Source organism: Cajanus cajan, chromosome 5 (genome assembly GCF_000230855.2).
Source record: "Cajanus cajan strain Asha chromosome 5, NIPB_CcT2T_4, whole genome shotgun sequence".
NCBI lineage: Eukaryota > Viridiplantae > Streptophyta > Magnoliopsida > Fabales > Fabaceae > Cajanus > Cajanus cajan.
This window is the reverse complement of record NC_138521.1, coordinates 5345064-5364087: the sequence shown is the minus strand read 5'-3', so window position 1 is coordinate 5364087 and position 19024 is coordinate 5345064. Positions and strand designations below refer to the sequence as shown.

The 19024-nt window shown below is 31.6% G+C and overlaps 2 protein-coding genes across 4 annotated transcripts; both read right to left on the bottom strand.

Annotated features, from left to right (window-relative positions):
- Positions 1–1930: 1930 nt before the first annotated feature.
- LOC109803002 (developmentally-regulated G-protein 2) lies at positions 1931–7961 on the bottom strand. The gene is made up of 12 exons (XM_083074809.1): positions 7806–7961; positions 7645–7720; positions 7364–7431; positions 5999–6075; positions 5640–5820; positions 5343–5399; positions 4784–4858; positions 4529–4648; positions 3216–3386; positions 2976–3089; positions 2493–2663; positions 1931–2372 (listed from the first exon to the last, which is right to left on the bottom strand). The coding sequence occupies exons 2-12, from the start codon at positions 7712–7714 to the stop codon at positions 2277–2279; spliced, it is 1200 nt and encodes a 399-aa protein (XP_082930935.1). The 5' UTR covers positions 7715–7720; positions 7806–7961; the 3' UTR covers positions 1931–2276.
- A 3252-nt stretch (positions 7962–11213) lies between these two features.
- Positions 11214–18504, bottom strand: TRFL6 (TRF-like 6). Of its 3 annotated transcripts, none has more exons than XM_020363168.3 (9): positions 18230–18504; positions 17729–17882; positions 16774–16948; positions 16214–16257; positions 14161–15135; positions 13121–13252; positions 12156–12443; positions 11988–12050; positions 11214–11567 (listed from the first exon to the last, which is right to left on the bottom strand). In XM_020363168.3, the coding sequence occupies exons 2-9, from the start codon at positions 17855–17857 to the stop codon at positions 11403–11405; spliced, it is 1971 nt and encodes a 656-aa protein (XP_020218757.1). In that variant the 5' UTR covers positions 17858–17882; positions 18230–18504; the 3' UTR covers positions 11214–11402. The 3 variants fall into 3 exon arrangements, with proteins under 3 accessions (XP_020218757.1, XP_020218758.1, XP_020218759.1); XM_020363169.3 differs by having other exon boundaries at positions 14161–15123; XM_020363170.3 differs by lacking the exon at positions 18230–18504 and adding an exon at positions 17236–17279 and having other exon boundaries at positions 17729–17870.
- Positions 18505–19024: the final 520 nt, after the last annotated feature.

Below are 19024 nucleotides of genomic sequence, written 5' to 3'. Positions count from 1 at the left end.
ATCTACTTGGGCTAAATTTGCACGCAAATCAAAATCACTTAGACACCTCTCTTTGTATGTGTTTACTTTTACAAACATGTATTATAATTACAATAATTTTTACATTATCAATTAATCAAAAGTTATTCTTGATATGATTTAAAATTAATTATTATAAAAACACCAAATTTATCATCATTATATATATATTTTTTTGTAATTATGTTATGAGTGTGAAGTATGTACCAATTTAGTTGATGACTAATATTTATTAAAGGATTTCATTTATTACTTAAATAATACTCGAACCTGAAATATTACTTAAAGAGACAGAATTAAATTATACTTGAACCAACAAATTGTTGACAATTAATCATATATATTGATTTGTCAATGAACAATAATAAAAAAATATTAAATATTATTAATGTATATATTATTTAAAATCTAACATAATTGCTTTATTGATTTAATTGTTTTTCATTATCAACTAATAAAAAATATATTTTTGTATAACTTAAAAATAATTATAATAAACTTCAACTCGTTGACATATACTATTAACAATTTTTAATGTGATAAGAATATAAAAAGAAAAATACATTATGAATTCATATATTAACAATAAATGGGTTGTAGTTTGTTAGTCCCCACAATTGGTCCCATGGGTGTGGAAAGCGATCCTAAAGTACAAAATACTCGAATCAAATAAAATGATATCCTTCTTTGTAAACAAACACATGAAACTCAACAACTCGCCACCACGTGTGCATATGCATCTCTATTCGACCACATTTATGGACATGTTTTCTTTCATCTTTCTTTTTCTCTCTCTATTTCTCTAAAGAAACACTATTTATTGCACATTTTTATTTTTTTTTATATAAATATAAAATATGAAGTACCCACAAAATATGCAAGCATGTTAAGTCTTTTATTGCCATGTGATCTCTTCCGGTATTCATTTTGTTATCAACCAACAATCTAAAAAACGTAGTGTGTCTTTGTTTTTTCGCCCACAAATAGAACTTACGGAACGTTTGATTCAATGAGAAGATCACTTTCTTTTCGTAATATTTACGTAGACATTTTAACGGATAACCAAACAAAGTCTTATAGTACGTTGGTTTGGATGATTTTGAAGAGGTGTTAGAATGAAGTTTTTAATTGTTTGGAAAAGAAAAAAGTGAAAGAGAAAAGATAAGTGAAACCCAATCATTGAAATGAGGTGGGAGAAAGGGAGTTTTTTTTTTTTTTTTTGTAAAACCCATTAAAATTAAATGATATTATCTCCATGTTCTGGGTTATATAAATATATCATCGAAAGTATATATCTTTATAATACACTTTTCTTTCATTTTTACTTCTCTCAATCTAACCAATTTAAAAATCTATTTCACTTTTACTTCTTTTTATTTCAATTCTTTATCCGAACAATAAATTAATCTTTTAACTAGAGTACATTAATTATTTCACAATATATATTGCTTGGCAAGTCATGTTAACAGGCCTGATTTTGGTGTTGGGCTGAGTACCGGGTCAATAGTCCATAACCTGATCTATTTGCTTATTAGAATTAGAATTAACTATTGCACATATGAAACTTTATTTCTTCCACTAGAGTCTTTCATTTAAACAAATTCGTCGGAGATATTTATATTAGATATAAATGTCAAAACTACGAGACCAGACACATATCTTTTTCAAACATGGGTACGAGAGAATAGGTATTCTTCTCACTGTCACCACTAATTATAATATACATCTAAATCTGAATTATATATTTGCATTGAAACATGTACTTTTCATTCAAAAAAATGACGACTTTTCTAACTTTAAAACAAACAATGACAAGTTCTTGATGATGTGAATAATTCGGATCTGGAAATTTTAGTTGAAACACTTGATTGATTTGGGTCAGGTAGTAAGCCATGTACTGAACACACGAATATAAGTCCTATCCAAAGAAAAATTATATTAAGGCAAAGAAATAGTGACCAAGTAAATTTTCAAGATGCAGTGTCCATTTCCTTTACTTTCTGCTTCTCTTCAAGTCATGGATGCACACATGATAACTTAACAAAACTATTATTTAGGGGGTCGGGGGTGGAATTACAAGTTACAACACTTGGGTGACTAAGACATAGGTGCCCCAAGTTCTCAGGAGGAACATTCAATCCTATGTTGCATGAGCAATCAAGATAAGAACCTTTGCTTTTGGATGTATCATCCATCACCTCTGGTCATTTTTCCCATCCACCAGGCAAATCAATGAAATCATAGGAAGTGTCATATAATTATGTCTTCAATGGTGCCTTCTTCTGTCTGTCAGATATTCGAGCAGGTGCGTCCGAATGTGATTTAAATCGTCCCCTTCCTCCCTCTTCTTTTTCCTGAAGGATACAAATACACCACATTCAATCTCTCAACACACATTCAAGCAAGGACATAGAATTTGAACAATGATGTATCAGTCTGACAACATAAACAAGATGAAGGGTGGTTTTCCTGACCTTTTTCTTAACAATCTGAACCACATCCTCATCACGAAGATTATGACTAAGACCACAATGTTGTGGGTAGTGCCTTGCACTAGCACCCCAGACCAGAACATACTTCACATCCTTCACCAAACTTCTGTGTATATGGTTGCAGAAGTCTTCTACAGTGCAGCCACCTCTATCCTAAAACAATTTTTGCCAGAGAAAGTGAATTCTCTATGATGGATTAGAAGATTAATAAAAAAAGGAGCCAAAAGTTTCAAAATGAGAAATGCTAGTAACACATTCTTTGTTACTAAATTTTATTGAAAACTACAAAATTTTGTGAATCTCATTTCTTATTTAAGAAGCCACACTCATAATTTTGTAGTTTTCAACAAATTTTAACCGATAGCTTAGACTGTGTTCACTGTGTTGCTAGAACTCCTCTTTCAAAATAGTTAAATAGAATAGCCGTCATTGATTCATAGTAAGCATAAGGATAATGCAACATACAGCAGAAAGAACCACAGGATCAGTGAAATCAGGCTGCTGGCCTTGTGGTTTTGTGTAAACTCGAACCAGACCCATTTCATCCCACATCCTCGCAAGTAGTCTGTCTAAGTTCAGCTGTTTACAAAAAGTGTTAGTAGTGTTAGCAACATGCAGAAGAGGGTGTAAAGGAAAAAATAGTAGTTAGAAGTTAAAACCAAATGATATCTCATTCTTCTTCAGACAGTGAAAATATTGACATACCTTCAAATTGCAGCTAATGACAACAGAATTGGGTTGGCGGGCTAATCTATCCACATCATCAATACCAATAACATCTATCTTGTTGTAGACATATACACACTTCATGTATTTACGGTTTCCTTCGATGACATCTATGAGATCATCCACTGTGGCATCCTCACGGAAAAGGATCTGAAGGTAAAATTGTCAGCTAACTAACTCCTTTCAGATAGGTTGGTAATAGAAAACAGAGATTCAATTATATTAAACGTAGTAATGGAAATTATAAAATTTATCAAGATGGAGTGGTTCCATCACTGATAAAAGGCAGTTATATCATGACTAGCTTAGACAGTCTAGCTCTGCCCTTCATAATCAATTTTCATTAACACGAAACTTCACTTCTACTTGGAATGACAGTAACTTAAAGAAACAAGTGATATCAGGGATTAAACTTAGCAATATAGATTCAGTCAGTTATATAGTTTTACTCGGGTAAAAACAGGACCATGAGTTACCAGAGAAGCATCAAATAAAGTAAGTCATGATAGAATAATATGTAAACAAATTGCAGAAGAAAATGTAATCACTAATAAGGAATTGGTTAAATATTTTCAGGCAGCAAACACGGTAGCTTCTTGTTTATATAACATTTGCTAGGAGTTTTTCATTATACATAATTTAAATTTTAAAATAGACAATATTGCATATTTCAACTTTTATTCATGGACAAATATTTTCTCCTCATTCCAGAAAGAAAATGACTGATTAAATGATGACCATAGAAATTAAAAAATATTTAGGAATATTACTCTAATTATTAGAGCAATAAAATCATTCTCTGCTCTTGGTCTAAGAGTTTTAGTTTTTAAAATTGTTAGTCATTGACCTTGTATTTAAAGCCTGCGATCAAGCAATTAGGAGTATGATCCTTGTGGCTCCTGTTCTTTATAATAGAGCTATATTTCAACATAAGTGAGCCTGATTCGTGCATACTCTCTTCCCAAAAGACTGTGAAGTGATAAGTTAGATATATAAATTCATTCTTGGGCTTCTAGCAAACAGTTTAAGGTTTTGCGAGTTGGCCTTTGACAGTTATGATCTGTAAACCCATACTACAACAGTACATGGGAAACAAAACATCCTTACATCACCAACCATACAAGTGTCCCACTTTACTATACTTGCTCCACCACATTTAAACAAATTAGGGCAGTAGTTAAATGCATATCTAACATTTATTGGTGACGACAACTACATGATTGTAATATTCCACAATTACAGGTCCCTGGAAAGGAATTGCAACTGACATTACTTTACAGTTTGATATATACCTCGGCATTGTGAATCTTGTACTCATGCAGAATCTGATAACAAAGCTTCTCATCCACATGAGTCAAAGGCAAAGTACTGTTGAATGAAATGCCTCCTGTTTTTTTCTTTTTAAAATATATCTGCCAAGAAATATAAAGCTCCAAATTAATGCAAAAATGATGACAAAAATATATAAATCCAACGCAGACCTATATGCTATACATAAAATATGTGCTTCATGTCATGCATCCCAAAACACTGGGGCACAATCTTACCTGAGGTGGTCTCTTGTTTAACCGCAAGCCAACAGCTTCCAACTCTCTGGTCAATATTTGCCTATGACCCTCACTCTGATACATTGGAAAAATAAAAGGTCATGGCAAGAAAATTGAAAGTTTTGCAGTTCACATTTAAATAAATACTATAATTAATCTATCTATCATCTACATAGTGTAACTGTGAAGCAATTTCACATGCAACATTGATTTAGAGAAAAGGATCAAAATATTGTGAACAGACACACAAGCATTGTTGTATGCTAGAATATTCTTTGCATGGCAGGAGGCCTGTTAATGGAATTAAAAAAAGAGGAAAACGAAAATATATAGATAGAACTCACATTTATTATTTACCAAGCGGAACACAGAGTAAGAAACATTATGCATTAATAAGGGTGTCTTTAATGATAATGTTTAATTAGTCGACAATATGTTAGCTACTTATTATCCCTTGTTAGAATATAATTTACTGCAACAACCAACGAACCATTTTATCAACTAGCAATACTAACAACAGAGTGAAAGACTGCATTAGAATATGGAAAATGACACTTACTTTGGAAGCATCAAGAACCATCAGTACTATGTCTGAAGATTTAGCAACAGCAATAACCTGAGAGAATCAGAGAAAATTCAGAAAACAAAACTCCTGCACTGTTAATAATAAGGAAGCCATGCTTTCCAAAGCATTCTATGAAAAGAACCAAGCATCACATTCTACTCGGTACAGACGCCTCTGTTTGCTGTATTAGGAAATATAACAACAGCACTATTTGCAATATGATTATGAATAAAAAAGAGTATAAAAAAACACTACCACTGGAATTATAGATATGAGCAATTTTAGTTTTACCTGCCTCCCACGTCCCTTTCCTTCAGAAGCACCTTCAATAATTCCAGGAAGATCAAGTAACTGAATCTTAGTATCATTATAGTGTATAATCCCAGGAATACAGGTCAGAGTTGTGAACTCATAAGATGCAGCTTCGGAATGTGTGCCCGTTAACATTGTCAAAAGTGTAGACTTCCCCACACTGGAAAATGAAAGGGCAAAATATGGAAAGGGTTAGGAGTTTAACTAATTCAAATAAAATTTAAGCAGAAATCCAAAACATGAACACACATCAAATTTACAAGCATTTATCAATTTAGATAATGGTAGAAAATAAAATATATCAATCATCAAAATTTATAAGAGTTATTTTACCAGACCTTGGAAATCCAATCAATGCAACACGTCCATGGCCAAATTTTGTAACTTCAAATCCATCTCCACCTCCACTAGAACCCTATTACAGAATTTGATAACAAGATTAAGTATACCACACCTAATAAAAATGGATACAGAGGAATAGCAAACAGTGGCTGAGAAATAATTCAGAAACCTATGTATGTTGAAATAAAGAATACTGTAAAAAATTCACTAAGCAGATTGCCAGATTCCGAGTACAATTCTTATAGCAGATCATAGATGGATAAGAATCTGTTGGGAGAAAGGGGATTACATAATAAAGATAATAAGCCCTCCTTGAGGAAAGAAAATAAAGGAAAAACATATAAACAAACTGAAACTGAAGGAAACAAAAAAGAAACAGACCAATTGCTTAGTAATTGATAAGAAAAATTCCACTAAAAATTTATGTGCTAAGCTACCACATAGATAGAAGTCAATGCAGTTGTACCACTCAAATATTAAGGGGAAGGAGTTTTAGATAAAACAATTCAGCATCACACTCCATCCATAAACACCATATTCCATAACCCAACAAAAACAGAACCTAATTATAAAATTTATTCTTGTTCTTCCTATTGTGGCCTTCATAATGAATACATAGAAATTGACACAAGAATTACAGAATCCAGACGAAGCCATTACTTAAATCCAAGACTGGTGTAACCAAGACTACAGACAGAAGAAAGGCACCAATGGCCTCCTGCTAGGAATTTCTATTGTTCAGTCTTCTAAGCATGTATGCTAATTGCTAACGGAGCTGTGACAGCTCGAACAACAGTGCAGCTAAAACAATAAAAGTTTAGCATCTGAGTATCAATCTAGCAAAGGCCAAAATACTGTCAATGACCCGATGCACAAAATTGGACAAGGAATATACCCTCCTTTCCTAATTTACAAAATTAAAACAGACCTAACCCTCCAAGGAAAGGTCAAACATCTAATACTAAAACTAAAATGCATGAACTCGTTCTTGTAGTCTTGAATTGTGAACTGCATCATGTGAAGACCCGTAACATCTTGGTTGCGGCAAACCACATTACCTTTTGATCGCAGGCCACAACCAAACCTCATCCGAAACCACAATTTAAAACCTTTTCCCTTGTACATAAAATCAGGTTTCTCACTCTTTGCAAAAGGATAATAAGAACCACATATAAAACTTGCGGATTAACTTGTACAAAACAGACCAAATTTTAAAAGGACAAGTGCCATTCAATAATCAGTTAAAGGAAAATAAACATATAACACAAGCTTGCATCGATCATCACAAGAGAACACAAAACAGTGAACTTAGAATAAACAAGAAACAATGTCAAATAAACAGCAACTATATAACATCATACTTTTGGAGGCTCCAATAATTGTGTCCTTAGTTTTGCTATCTTTGCCTTGAGTTGCCCAAGATGATACTCTGCATAGCACACAAATTCAAACACATTCATAATCACGAAAATATCAAACAGAAAAAGGACATAGAAGATAAACCTGAACACAAAATTATACAATAAGGCCAAATATTATATATATATTTTTTTTTATAAAACCCAACAAAAAAAAATCACTTTTTGGGGGGAATTCTATGGCTAATAGAATAAAATAGATGGAAAGAACACGGAATGAGTACCAGTGGCTTTGTTTTTCTGGGTCCGAGCCATCTCGGCTTCAATTTCTTTGATCTTCTCAATGATACCCATTGTTCCCTGAAATGAACAAAAGAGCAATCAGCTAAGCTAAAGGCAGAATCGAACAAGAGAGAGAGAAAAGGAAGCTACGATCTTAGCTCACCGGAAAACACAGTAACACGATGACAAAACGAAAACGCAGAGAGAGAGAGAGAGGAGAAAAGAAGAGAAGAGTAGGTCTGAGAAGAGAAGATTAAGGCCCAGATTTAAAATCTTTTTTTTTTATTGGGCCACTTACTCTAAATAATTTCCCCACAGACAAAAAAAAAATGTCTGACCCATAAATGAATTTGTAACAAAAACAAAAGGGGGAAACTCTTAATAAAAAGGTATTATAATACCGACTTTGGTTGGTTGGACACAAAAGTGGTAGTGGCTTGTTAAATGTTAATTCTATCTCTTAATCAAAATATGTATAATTTTAATTCCTTCAATTTAAAAGATTTGCATTTAACTCTTATAATTTGTTAATTATTAAAATATATCAGATATTAGTTTGTATAAATTATAAATAAAATATATATAATATTTAAATAAAAATGGCTTTAGAGTATTTATTCTAGTATTTTCTTTAATTAATATATATACTGGTATTTTAATTTATGTAATATAAAGTTTTATTTTATATAACTAAAACTTACAATCAATAAATATTTTTAAATATATAAATTATATTATAATTAAATTTTATAATAAATAAATATTGTTATCTTATCAATTTTATTTTATATTTATAATAAATAATTTATCTTGTGATACAATTTTTTTTAACTATTGATAATTTTTTTTATTAAAATTAACCTTGTAAATAAAAGCAAAAGTGATAAATTAAAAGAGATAAAAAAAAAATTTAAAAGACTTTTGATATATATATATGAGAAGGGTTCAAATTACACTGATGTAACTTGTACTAAGTATTGCACCGCTCAATAACTTTATATTAAATATGAATTTTGTAAATCTAACCGTTGAATTATAACTTCATATCACTTTATATATTTATATAAAATTTTGTTAAAATTGAACAACTTGAAGGTAATTAAAGTGTTCATATTTTGTATAAAGTTATTGAGCAGTATAATACTTAATAAAAATTATATCGGCGTCGTTTGAACTTTTCTCTATATATATAATATGGTTAGGAATCAGGATCTGTTAACACCATGATGCTAAATTAGTAAAATGATATATTCAATAATTTTGTATAGAATGTCAATTCTACTATTGTATTTGATAATATTACTAATTAAATCAAATATAATTTTTTTATATAATTCTAAAATTATTTGATAATTTATCATATTATTTTAATGTGTAAAATAATAATCAAAATACATGTAAATACCTATTGTTAGATAATATATCCAAAAGAGTATGAATCATTTGAAATTTCATATGTTCAATCATGAATGCAATATCATTTAATATAATAGTTAGATTGGTTAAATTTGTAAAAATGTTATTGAATGTATCATTTCATTAATTTGATATTATGGTATTAACGGATTCTAACTTCATATGTGTGTGTGTTGTGTGCGCTATTTTTCTTTATTCATCTATGTTATGTTTGAAATTAAATAAATGAAAAGAAGTAATAGTAAGTAGTAACACACTATTATATACTTTAATAACATTTGAGACTCATAAATTTTTATGATTTTTAATAATTTTTAACTAATATAAGAGAGTGTTCAAAAGAATATGTTGTTAATACTCTAGAATAATTAAATCTATTTATTCAAGCAAATTTATTTTCCTTGCCAATTTTTTCTACCTAAAACCATTAAGTTCTCTTTTTTTTTGTCTCTCTCTCTAATTTTTGATAAATTAAGTTCATTAAATTGGAGTAAACACCCAATTTGGTCGTATAGAGGTCGTTGATAGGTTCTTAAAATTTTGTTTGCATCTTAGTTTCTAAATTTTGATTTTGTTATGAAAGTTACTTTCGTTATACTCGATTAATAACTTTGTTAGTCTCATGATTAGTTAGCAGTTAATTATCATGTTGACATGTATTCTCTTTTCTAGTTGATTGTTCTCTCTCCTAATTACTTGATATGGATTATAATGCAAGGTTTTGATTTTTTTTCAATCAACAATGAACACTTTGTCATATTTAAATATTTTAGTCATGAGTGTTGTAGTTAAAATGCAAGATTTTAGTACTTCCTCACTTCTACTATAAGAGTTTTACGATTCGTTAAATATAGCAAAAACATTCATATTTGATTGCTCAAGATTTTTTAGAATGATCATTCATTTTACTAAACTTTAAATTCAATAATTTAGGACTTATAATTTTAAACATATAGCCAGAACAAATAAAAAAATTAAAGAAAACTGAGATAGAAAAATTCAATTATTTTATTATAAAATCCAACAATCTTCCATTTTAACTAGAACACGACAAAAATATTTGATCATAACAAAGTTTTTATATTTTATTAAAAAAAATACTTAATTATGACATGAGTGAATTTACATATGATCAAATAATAAATAACAATTACTTTCTATAAAAGAAATAAGACAAAAAACACAAGTGATTCATTATCAAATAAATATAAATGTTCATAAATAATTTTTTGTTTTTGGGAAGCAAAACAAGTTAAATCATATCATTTGAAATTTAAGCTAACCAATCAAATATTTCTAAAATGCAAGGAGAAAGAATTAAATTCACCATAGTGAACCAAAATAAAACAAGCACATGGCTAGTGTGTAAACTAACATTTTAACTCATGAGCACGAATCTCAAAGTAAACAAAATCCAACAAACAGGGTTTAAATTGACAAGCAACGACTCAATTATATGCATCGGCATACACACATTTTCTAAAAGAAGATTATGCTAAATGCTAGCTAGAGTTTGATGAAGTCCTAAATGCATCATGGTTTAACATATACTATTGTTAAATGGTGTTCTAACATGGTATTTTCTATATGAAGTTATAAAGACTTTAAGTTTTATACACTATTAGTATAAAATGGTTAAGCTATCAACTAATTAAAAAATATTTAAAATGAGCTTTAAAATAACTATTATAGTAATCAACAATTTTATAATAGATGACACATTTTATACATTGCCAATATATTCTGATTAAATTCTTATAAAAATATGGATTATTAACTTTCAAAAACATCATTTCCAAATGATCAGAATAAAGATTCCATTTATGAAAGTAAACTTTTTTTTCAATGGTAAGCAATTTTTGACATTAGAAAACCCTAAACTTGCGCAGACCTTTAGTTATTGTCACAAATGTATTACCATTTGATTGCTTTCTAAATCAACCTTAAAATTAAAATGGTATCAATATTAGTAAAATATTGTATCTTTCTCTTAATTAATTCAGCTAGTTACCAAATTCATTAAACTATTATATTAACAGCAATAGAACAGAAAACAAGTAAACAACGCCAAGTCTATTATTATTAAACGATCATAATTCTAACTAAAATTAAGGCATATTACTAAGACAGAAATTTACAGCCATCACAACAGGGGTAACCAAAAAGTGACACGATTCTATTGAACGCTTCAGTGCATAAAACAATCCCTCAACTGTCTACAATACTGCATCTACTCTATGCATCCAACAAAGGATTGGTCTAACAAAGTGCAGAAAGTAGTTTTTTTTTTTTTCTCTACTTTTTTTTTTTTTTTTTGTAGCTTGATAAGGAATTTGGTATTTATTTACAAGTACCCTGATCTATCTCCTCCATGCAAACTCCCTGCACCAGCTGCAAACTTGTTTGAGCTATAACTTGGAGGCACCTGAGAATTCATCTCAGCAAGCTCTCTTACACGCAGTAAAATTTTCTCAGGAATGGGAGCCGTACCATGCTTCCGCGAATTTATCTATAAATATCAAAACAAAATAAAATAAAATACAAGTCAGTATAATAAAGGAAGCTGAATTTATGACTAAAATTAAATTTCTCATTTTAGAACTGTAATAATTCCCCGCTTCTATAAAGTAACTTGAGGAAAAATTGTGTACAGGAACTGCATTAATTTGCAATCCACAAAAGCATGCAAACTGAAGAGCATTACAGAAAGATATTTGTATAAAATAATAAGCTTGTTAAGAGATAAGAGTCATAAGACATTAATGACATCTTAAGCATGCATGATAATACAGTTTCATGCATGCATTACGACGTATTTCATGCATGCATTACGACGTATTTCATGCATGCATTACGACCTACGGTTGAAGAAACCTAACTTAACCCACCTCAACAAGATCAAATTAAAATTAGTATCATAAACTCTCACCCCATCATCAGCAGGTGAAGGTGTCAGTGCAGAGCTAGCTTTGAGCAAATTCCTCCACTTGTCCTGCAAAGCAAAATAAACGTGTTCAATGAGGGCAAGTACACCCAAATCTTACCAAGATCAGAAATGCACATGACATGGCTTACTACCAGAATTCAAAATGATTACCTTAAGATCCACAGATGTACGATATGAGTACGATGAAAAGGAGAGCCGTTTGATTTCAGACCATCTCCCTGCTCCACATCGTGACACACCTTCCACCAACTTTATAACCTCGACAAGAGTCCAGGCACGATGATGCTTCCTCCTCATCCCTCCTTTAGCAGTGGGAACAGTAACTATATCATCATCAGATGTATGGCTGAAAGGATCTGCCCTTTTTGGCCTCAATTCCGGCCGGAGCTCAACTGTGCCTGTTTCCGGACATTGCTTCTCTTTCACAGGTTCTGAAGACTACATTGAACACACCCACCCAAAACAGAAAGAGGAAAAAATAGTCATGTTAAATATTGAATAAAATAACAGAATGATGTCATACGAAAGTAATCGGTTATCTATTTTTCAGGGTCCTACACGTGAAAACTTGCAGAAATTTTACGTAGTTCATTAAGCTAATGCTTCAATTACATGTTATGTCACTTACTTTCCCAATCAATGAAGCCCCAGCAAGTGCAAGACAAACTAAACATGAAAAAGAAACTATCTTGAAAACACTTATAGGTAATACATTCAGTTTAGAAACAATTACAATCATTTATCAACCCACTGCAATAGCACTTTCAATTGCCACCATGTTGAGTTAAAGTATTCACGAAATGAAATATACATAAGCAAAATAAGCAATAAAGAATCAGAAGCCAAAAGCATTTTGAAAGTTGATGAAATCAACACATTAGCAATTTCTCCAAGTGCCTATAGTTTCCCACCTCCTGTGGCAGGTTAAGGGTTATCAAACACTATGGCAACACTTGCTGGCCCTCTTATGGTCCTATAATTCTACCTTCTCTCCTTCCTAATAAAATTCACCTTACTTGTCTTAATGAACTTCTTATGAGTGTGTGTTCCAACCAATAAGATAAAAAAAACTACACTTTCTATCATTAGCAGAGGCTAAATTAAGCCAGTCTTACTGGTTGATGAAACTTTGCAGGCATTCTTGACTTCAAAACATTGTCTGGGATCTCACTATCAGCATCAGAACTATGCTCAAGGAGCTTATTACTCAATTTTGCAGCCTCACCCATGCCAATCGGATGGAATTTCTGAAACAAGAGCATAATGTTTTCTGTTTGTAAGAAAATAAAATACTTTCTAAAACTGTCAACAAAATAATTTCCAGAACTATTAAGAAACTTCAGCTGGAAAGACACAGCGGTAGTAGAAAGGCACCATTGGAAAGACATGCAGCAATAAAGAGACAACATTGGTAGCAAGCATTTGCTTTAGCATTAAAAAAATGAAAAGGGGGGGGGGGGGGGAGAATAATGTTATATGTATCTAAATCAAACAAAAATACATATTTAACTTCCAAACTGAATTACTATGTTTATCTATAAAAGAACAATATTTTTTGGTTTAAAATATCTAGAAAATATGTCATAATATTATTGCTGTATCTTAGAATAATTTAGAACCTCTTCGATGATCTCATAGGAACAGTTTCCATATTGCATGGATTGTTTCCTAATTTGATTAATGAGGAGTCTAGAGCTAGTATAATGGCCCAGCTTTACTTGACTTCTCCTTTAGAGAACCGTTCCTCCAACTAGCTTCAATAGAAGCTGTATGTTTTAGCTATGTTCACTAAAAAAAGCCACTTAGCATTGTATTTTCAAAAAATGTGGTCCTGATTTCTCATTTTAAGAAGAGAGACCCACAAAAAGTAGAGTCAAATGCTACCATGATACCTGAATAGGGGATACCGTTTTATATTTTGTAACACATTACACACCATATATCAATATTATTCAATTTTTGTCCTTTCTATTCCTCCTTCTCTACTTAAATTCCTATAATGTCCACATTTGGCATCAAGCAACAATAAGGACAACAGAAAGAAACAGAAAACACGAACAAGAGGAATCATGTTTTACTGAGAGGGGTAGGTAAAGTTAACATTTAAAACTAAGTGTTACTTTAATATTTTTAAGCAAGAAACAGTATCACGTACCATTAGAGAAGTGATATCTTTTCTTGGACGACTTCTCCGAACCCGAGACACACAAGGAATTTGGACATCAGAACCTCCAAGAGAGTCTGATCTGGTGACATATGTTCTCAACTCTGAAAAAGCATTTCTAGCAGCAGGCCTGACATATGAAGTTGGAGAAACATGTCCATGTCCTGCAGTTCTATTAGAAATCAACAACCTAGGACTGTGTTCTCTAGATTCATTTTCAGAGAGCTCTTCAATATATCTCTTAGTAGGTTTCCGAATTCTTTTTGCAGCTCTTTGATCTGTCTGGTGATTCTCATCTTCCAGTCCATATCCCATACTGTGATTTCTCAGTTTTGTTTCAGAAACAACTTGGTTATCGTCAATTTCCCGGGCCTTCACAGCAGATGAATCCTTAAAGTTGACATCCTCTTCTTCAGTCATAGTTTCCGAAGTGATTAAAGATGCGGCATTCATATTTCCAGAATTGTCTTCAAATTTTCTAACTATTTTGTTATCTTTAACAATGAAAGTTGTTGCTGAAACATCACAAGAGTTGGTTAAACTCATGGCAATCCTTCTTTTCAGCCACTGTTTGTCTTTCACAGTAGTTTCCCGACCAAAAGTTACCTTGAACAGTTCATGAAGTTCTCTGATTGATAGCTTGTCCAAGCATATTTCTCCATCTGACATTGAAAGATCAGGCTTCAAATTGGAATAGACAGCAGAAGCAGATGATCCACTTTCTATTACTCCTTCCGAAGGTCTGGAACACTGATCAGTACTCCCAGATTGATTACTATGAGTATAATTTAAACTTGATGCTATAGAAGGAGTTTCCTGGTTTTCGGATTGAACCTTCCCATCCACGACAGGAAATTTATCAGCTGAACACTGACTGTCTATATTTACATGAGAATGAACAGGTGATCCACATGATACGCGTTGTTTCTCTTCTTCTTTGACCTTTTCCAAAATCTGCTCAATGTACTACAAGAAGTTTTAGAGGTCAAGGAGAACCCAAGGAAACAATACTAAAAATACCAGGATATGCAGACATGCAGGCAAAACCCTTGAAACTGACAATGATCTAAGGGAAAAAAAAATTCACAGCATGCCATTAAGAAAATATGGGGTAATTAATCACTTCCCAAATAAAAACCACATAAATATCGCAAAGGATAAAAATCTAAGGTAAAAGACTCATACTGAAAGCTAAATCCAAACAAGAACATATATTCTTAATACCCATGATCAAGAAAACACTGATATTTGATAACACCTATTTTAACTTTCTTGTTGTGTACAAGATCAAAAAGTTGCAAACTTGCAATATACACAAGTAAATCCAAGCACAAATATTTTCTATAGTTCTGCCAAACTAAAGTATCCAAATATTTAATGCTATAATATATTTATTAATTGGATAAACCTAAGTCAGTTGTTAGCAACTTAGCATGTAGAACTTTTTAATTTAAGTTATCTTTTACTAACTTACTCGTATTACTCATACAGGGTAAACTTATTATTTTCTTTTCTTTTCAGATAAAAGAAGAAATTTTACTAGTCAATAATGAGAAAAATTACAACAGGAGAAAGTACACATTGGCAATGCATGATTGACACATGGGAAAGTGAATCTAGGAACTAATCTTTTCTGAATCAGAATACACATGCCTTAACTACAAATATATAATAGGATCTCCTGAGAATACATCTCAGAGCCACCTCTACTCCAAAGAATGGACAAATGTAATTATACCAGGAAAAAGCTTGCTGTGATCAATTCATAAATGTTTAAAATTCAATTAAGTTATTAAGTAATAAATAAGGTCATCACTTGCAATACATTTCATAATTTAACTGAGAAGGGATATGAAACAGATTACTTCTTTATCAAGTAAGCTCGAACAGAAGAAATATTAAGTTGGACACACCAACTTCTCTCAACAGTTCAACAGGTTCATAATAGGTTGAGCATAGTTTGAGCATTTCAATTTTATTTTTCTAATGCTGAAATCATTATAGAGAGGAAAGGAATGAGAGAAAAGAAAAGAGAGCAAATTACCTGTAGTTTTGCATTTAGTTTCCCCAAATCTGCCTCTGCAGTGCCTAAATGTGAAACACCCATGGCATTAATTGAAAGAAGATATATATATAAAAAAATCTTGAAAGGGAAATGAACAAGTTAGCCAGCATGGCATATTCAAAAACTAAAAGAAAAGTTATGACCATATAACTATCGAGAACATCAAGAATTCGTCAACATTTTAAATAAGAAAACAGGCAGTATAGCCTTTCAAGTTACAAAACAAGCTAAATAATTTTGGGTAAGAATAACAATAAGTCAATAATGCATTTAGTGACAAAAAACTTGAGCAATGTCTGAGAGAAACAAAACCTTGAGCCTTCAACAGCTTTACACACACACATACATATATATAAAACTGAAGACACCAACACATGCAACACTAAAATCCCTGGTCTTGGCAGAGATAAAGCTACTGTGAAACAGCCAAGAAATTAAAGTATATAGTTTGATGTATAACCACTACTACAAATGCTTTAACATGGCACTCAAATGTTAAGAAGCAATTGTATTGTAACACTAAAAGATTGAGCATGCACCTTCTGAGCACTCCAATCTAAGATTCCCAGAAGATGACCTTTCAATTGATATGCACTCCAAACTTTGCCCAGTGTCTGCAACAACATGCATTTCACTGTTTTCACACTCAAGAAAATCCCCCACCTCCATTACTTCATCATCTGTTGCTGGCACTAATCTCCCATCACCTTCAACCTAAAGATCATATCAGACAAACAACTCATAGAATTATGAATGTAGCCTTAACAGAATTATAAATCACATAAACAAAATGTAGAACCAAATAATAAAATATTTGCTTCCAAATAAATTCTCCCTATCTTTGACTTAATTAAACTAATATAACACATACTCACATTCCATTTTCATTTCAGCCATTACAGAAGATTAGGGAAAGTGGGAAAGCGAGTTAATTTACTTAAATAAAAAAACACAGTGATTAAGGAAATTAATATATAGAATAACTAAAGGAAGACGGAAACCGTCATGAATTTTGTTAATTTGTAGTTGAGATCGCTGGCCATTTCTGGAAAAAGAAAAAGAAAAAGGTATCAAGGTATTATGAATGCTATAACAAAAAAAAAATAGCAAACAAAAAGTGATGCAGCTAGAATAACAAAATCATGCTGACTAAAATTGTGCATGTTAGAATTATTTATTTATTTGGGATTCTTAATTATTAGATGAGGGTGGCACGATGAACAGTTTCGTTCTTGAATGAAACAAAAAATTAGAACTCTTCAGGCACAATGTTTAGGCTTCTAGTCTAATAAACAGGTGCAATATAAGGCTGAAAAATAGCCTTACAACCCATACAATGGTACTGGTATGCAAGGGGGGGAAAAAACTAAGGTTCCCTAGCAATTCCTTTCCTCTTGATTTGTTGTCATCAAGTATCAAACTAAAAAGCCTTACAAAATGCATATCCAAATTATAATGAGAAAATGAAAATTCAACGAACAACAAAATATATACCCGAACAAGCTTGTATACAATTGGATTGGAAATTTGCTTCGGTGAAGACAAAGCAGAACTGCTTCTATCCACCCCACTGTCTTCAAACTTCCCATCATCATTATCCTCAATTCCCACCACAGTTTCCATGGAGTATCAACCACATGCACACAAACTGCAAAACCCCAACACACAAAACAAACAAGTTAGCACACACAAATCCCCCATTTCAACAAAATCAACTCAAGCCCAAATAAAAAAAACTCAAAATTGATACCGCGAACACCTTAAACCTTCAAAAATCAAAACTTTTACCCAAAGAAACCATGCCCCACGAGCCCAAACCACCAATTGATCACTAAAACACCCCAAATTAAACAATTACCTCACACGCACTACAAAACCAGAACCCCAATTCACAAATGCCACAAAATGTTGCTCCCACAAAGAAATGCACAATTGGGGTGACGAAAAACTGAATTAAAAACAACCCATGTGATAAAAACTTAAAATTGGACTCACCATAGAGTAGAGAACGGTTCCACTCAGTAGCTGAAGCAAAAAAAGAAAAACCCACTCAGTGAAGGAGTTGAAAAATGGTTTGAATTCTCTTCGGATCGTTTATAAGAAACTTCCTGTATACGTAAAGCGAAAAAAATGAAATTGAACGACAGTGGATTTTTTTTTCCTTTTTTTTGTTCTGATGTGAAATTTATTTAATTAAATTTTGTAATAAATTTTGTGAGGGTGGGTGTTGGAGAGAGTGGAGAGTGTTTAGGTCTGCTTTTTGATTACGCCGTGAGTTGAACTACGGATTCCAAAAAGTTTAGTGAAGTGAATTGAATAGTGTGCGTGGATTCCGGATTTTTTATTTTGCTTTGGACTCTCTCTGTCTGTACGTCTGTCTCTACACAGCATTCAAAAAACATATCAATGTAAAGTTCATTCATTTCGTTTTTTGGACGCAAAAAGGGTTCGTTTTTATTGTTTACCCATACTTTCTTAATTTATGTCTTCAATCTTACAAAATTAGCACTACTATATTTATCTTTTTACCTTTTATGGTAATGATTAAATCCAGTTTAGACTAAAAAAATCATTTTTTAATCTTTTTGGTAATTTTAAAGATTTAGAAAAAATTATCGTGATGAGTGTTGTCATATATATTTATTTGTTAAGTTAATGACCATTTTATGTTAAGTAATTAAAATATTAATATATTTTCAAATGATTTAATATTATTATATATATTATACTATTTTGACTTCTATATCCTTATGTCTGGGAAAAGGGGAGGAATTGAAAGTGTAACATTGG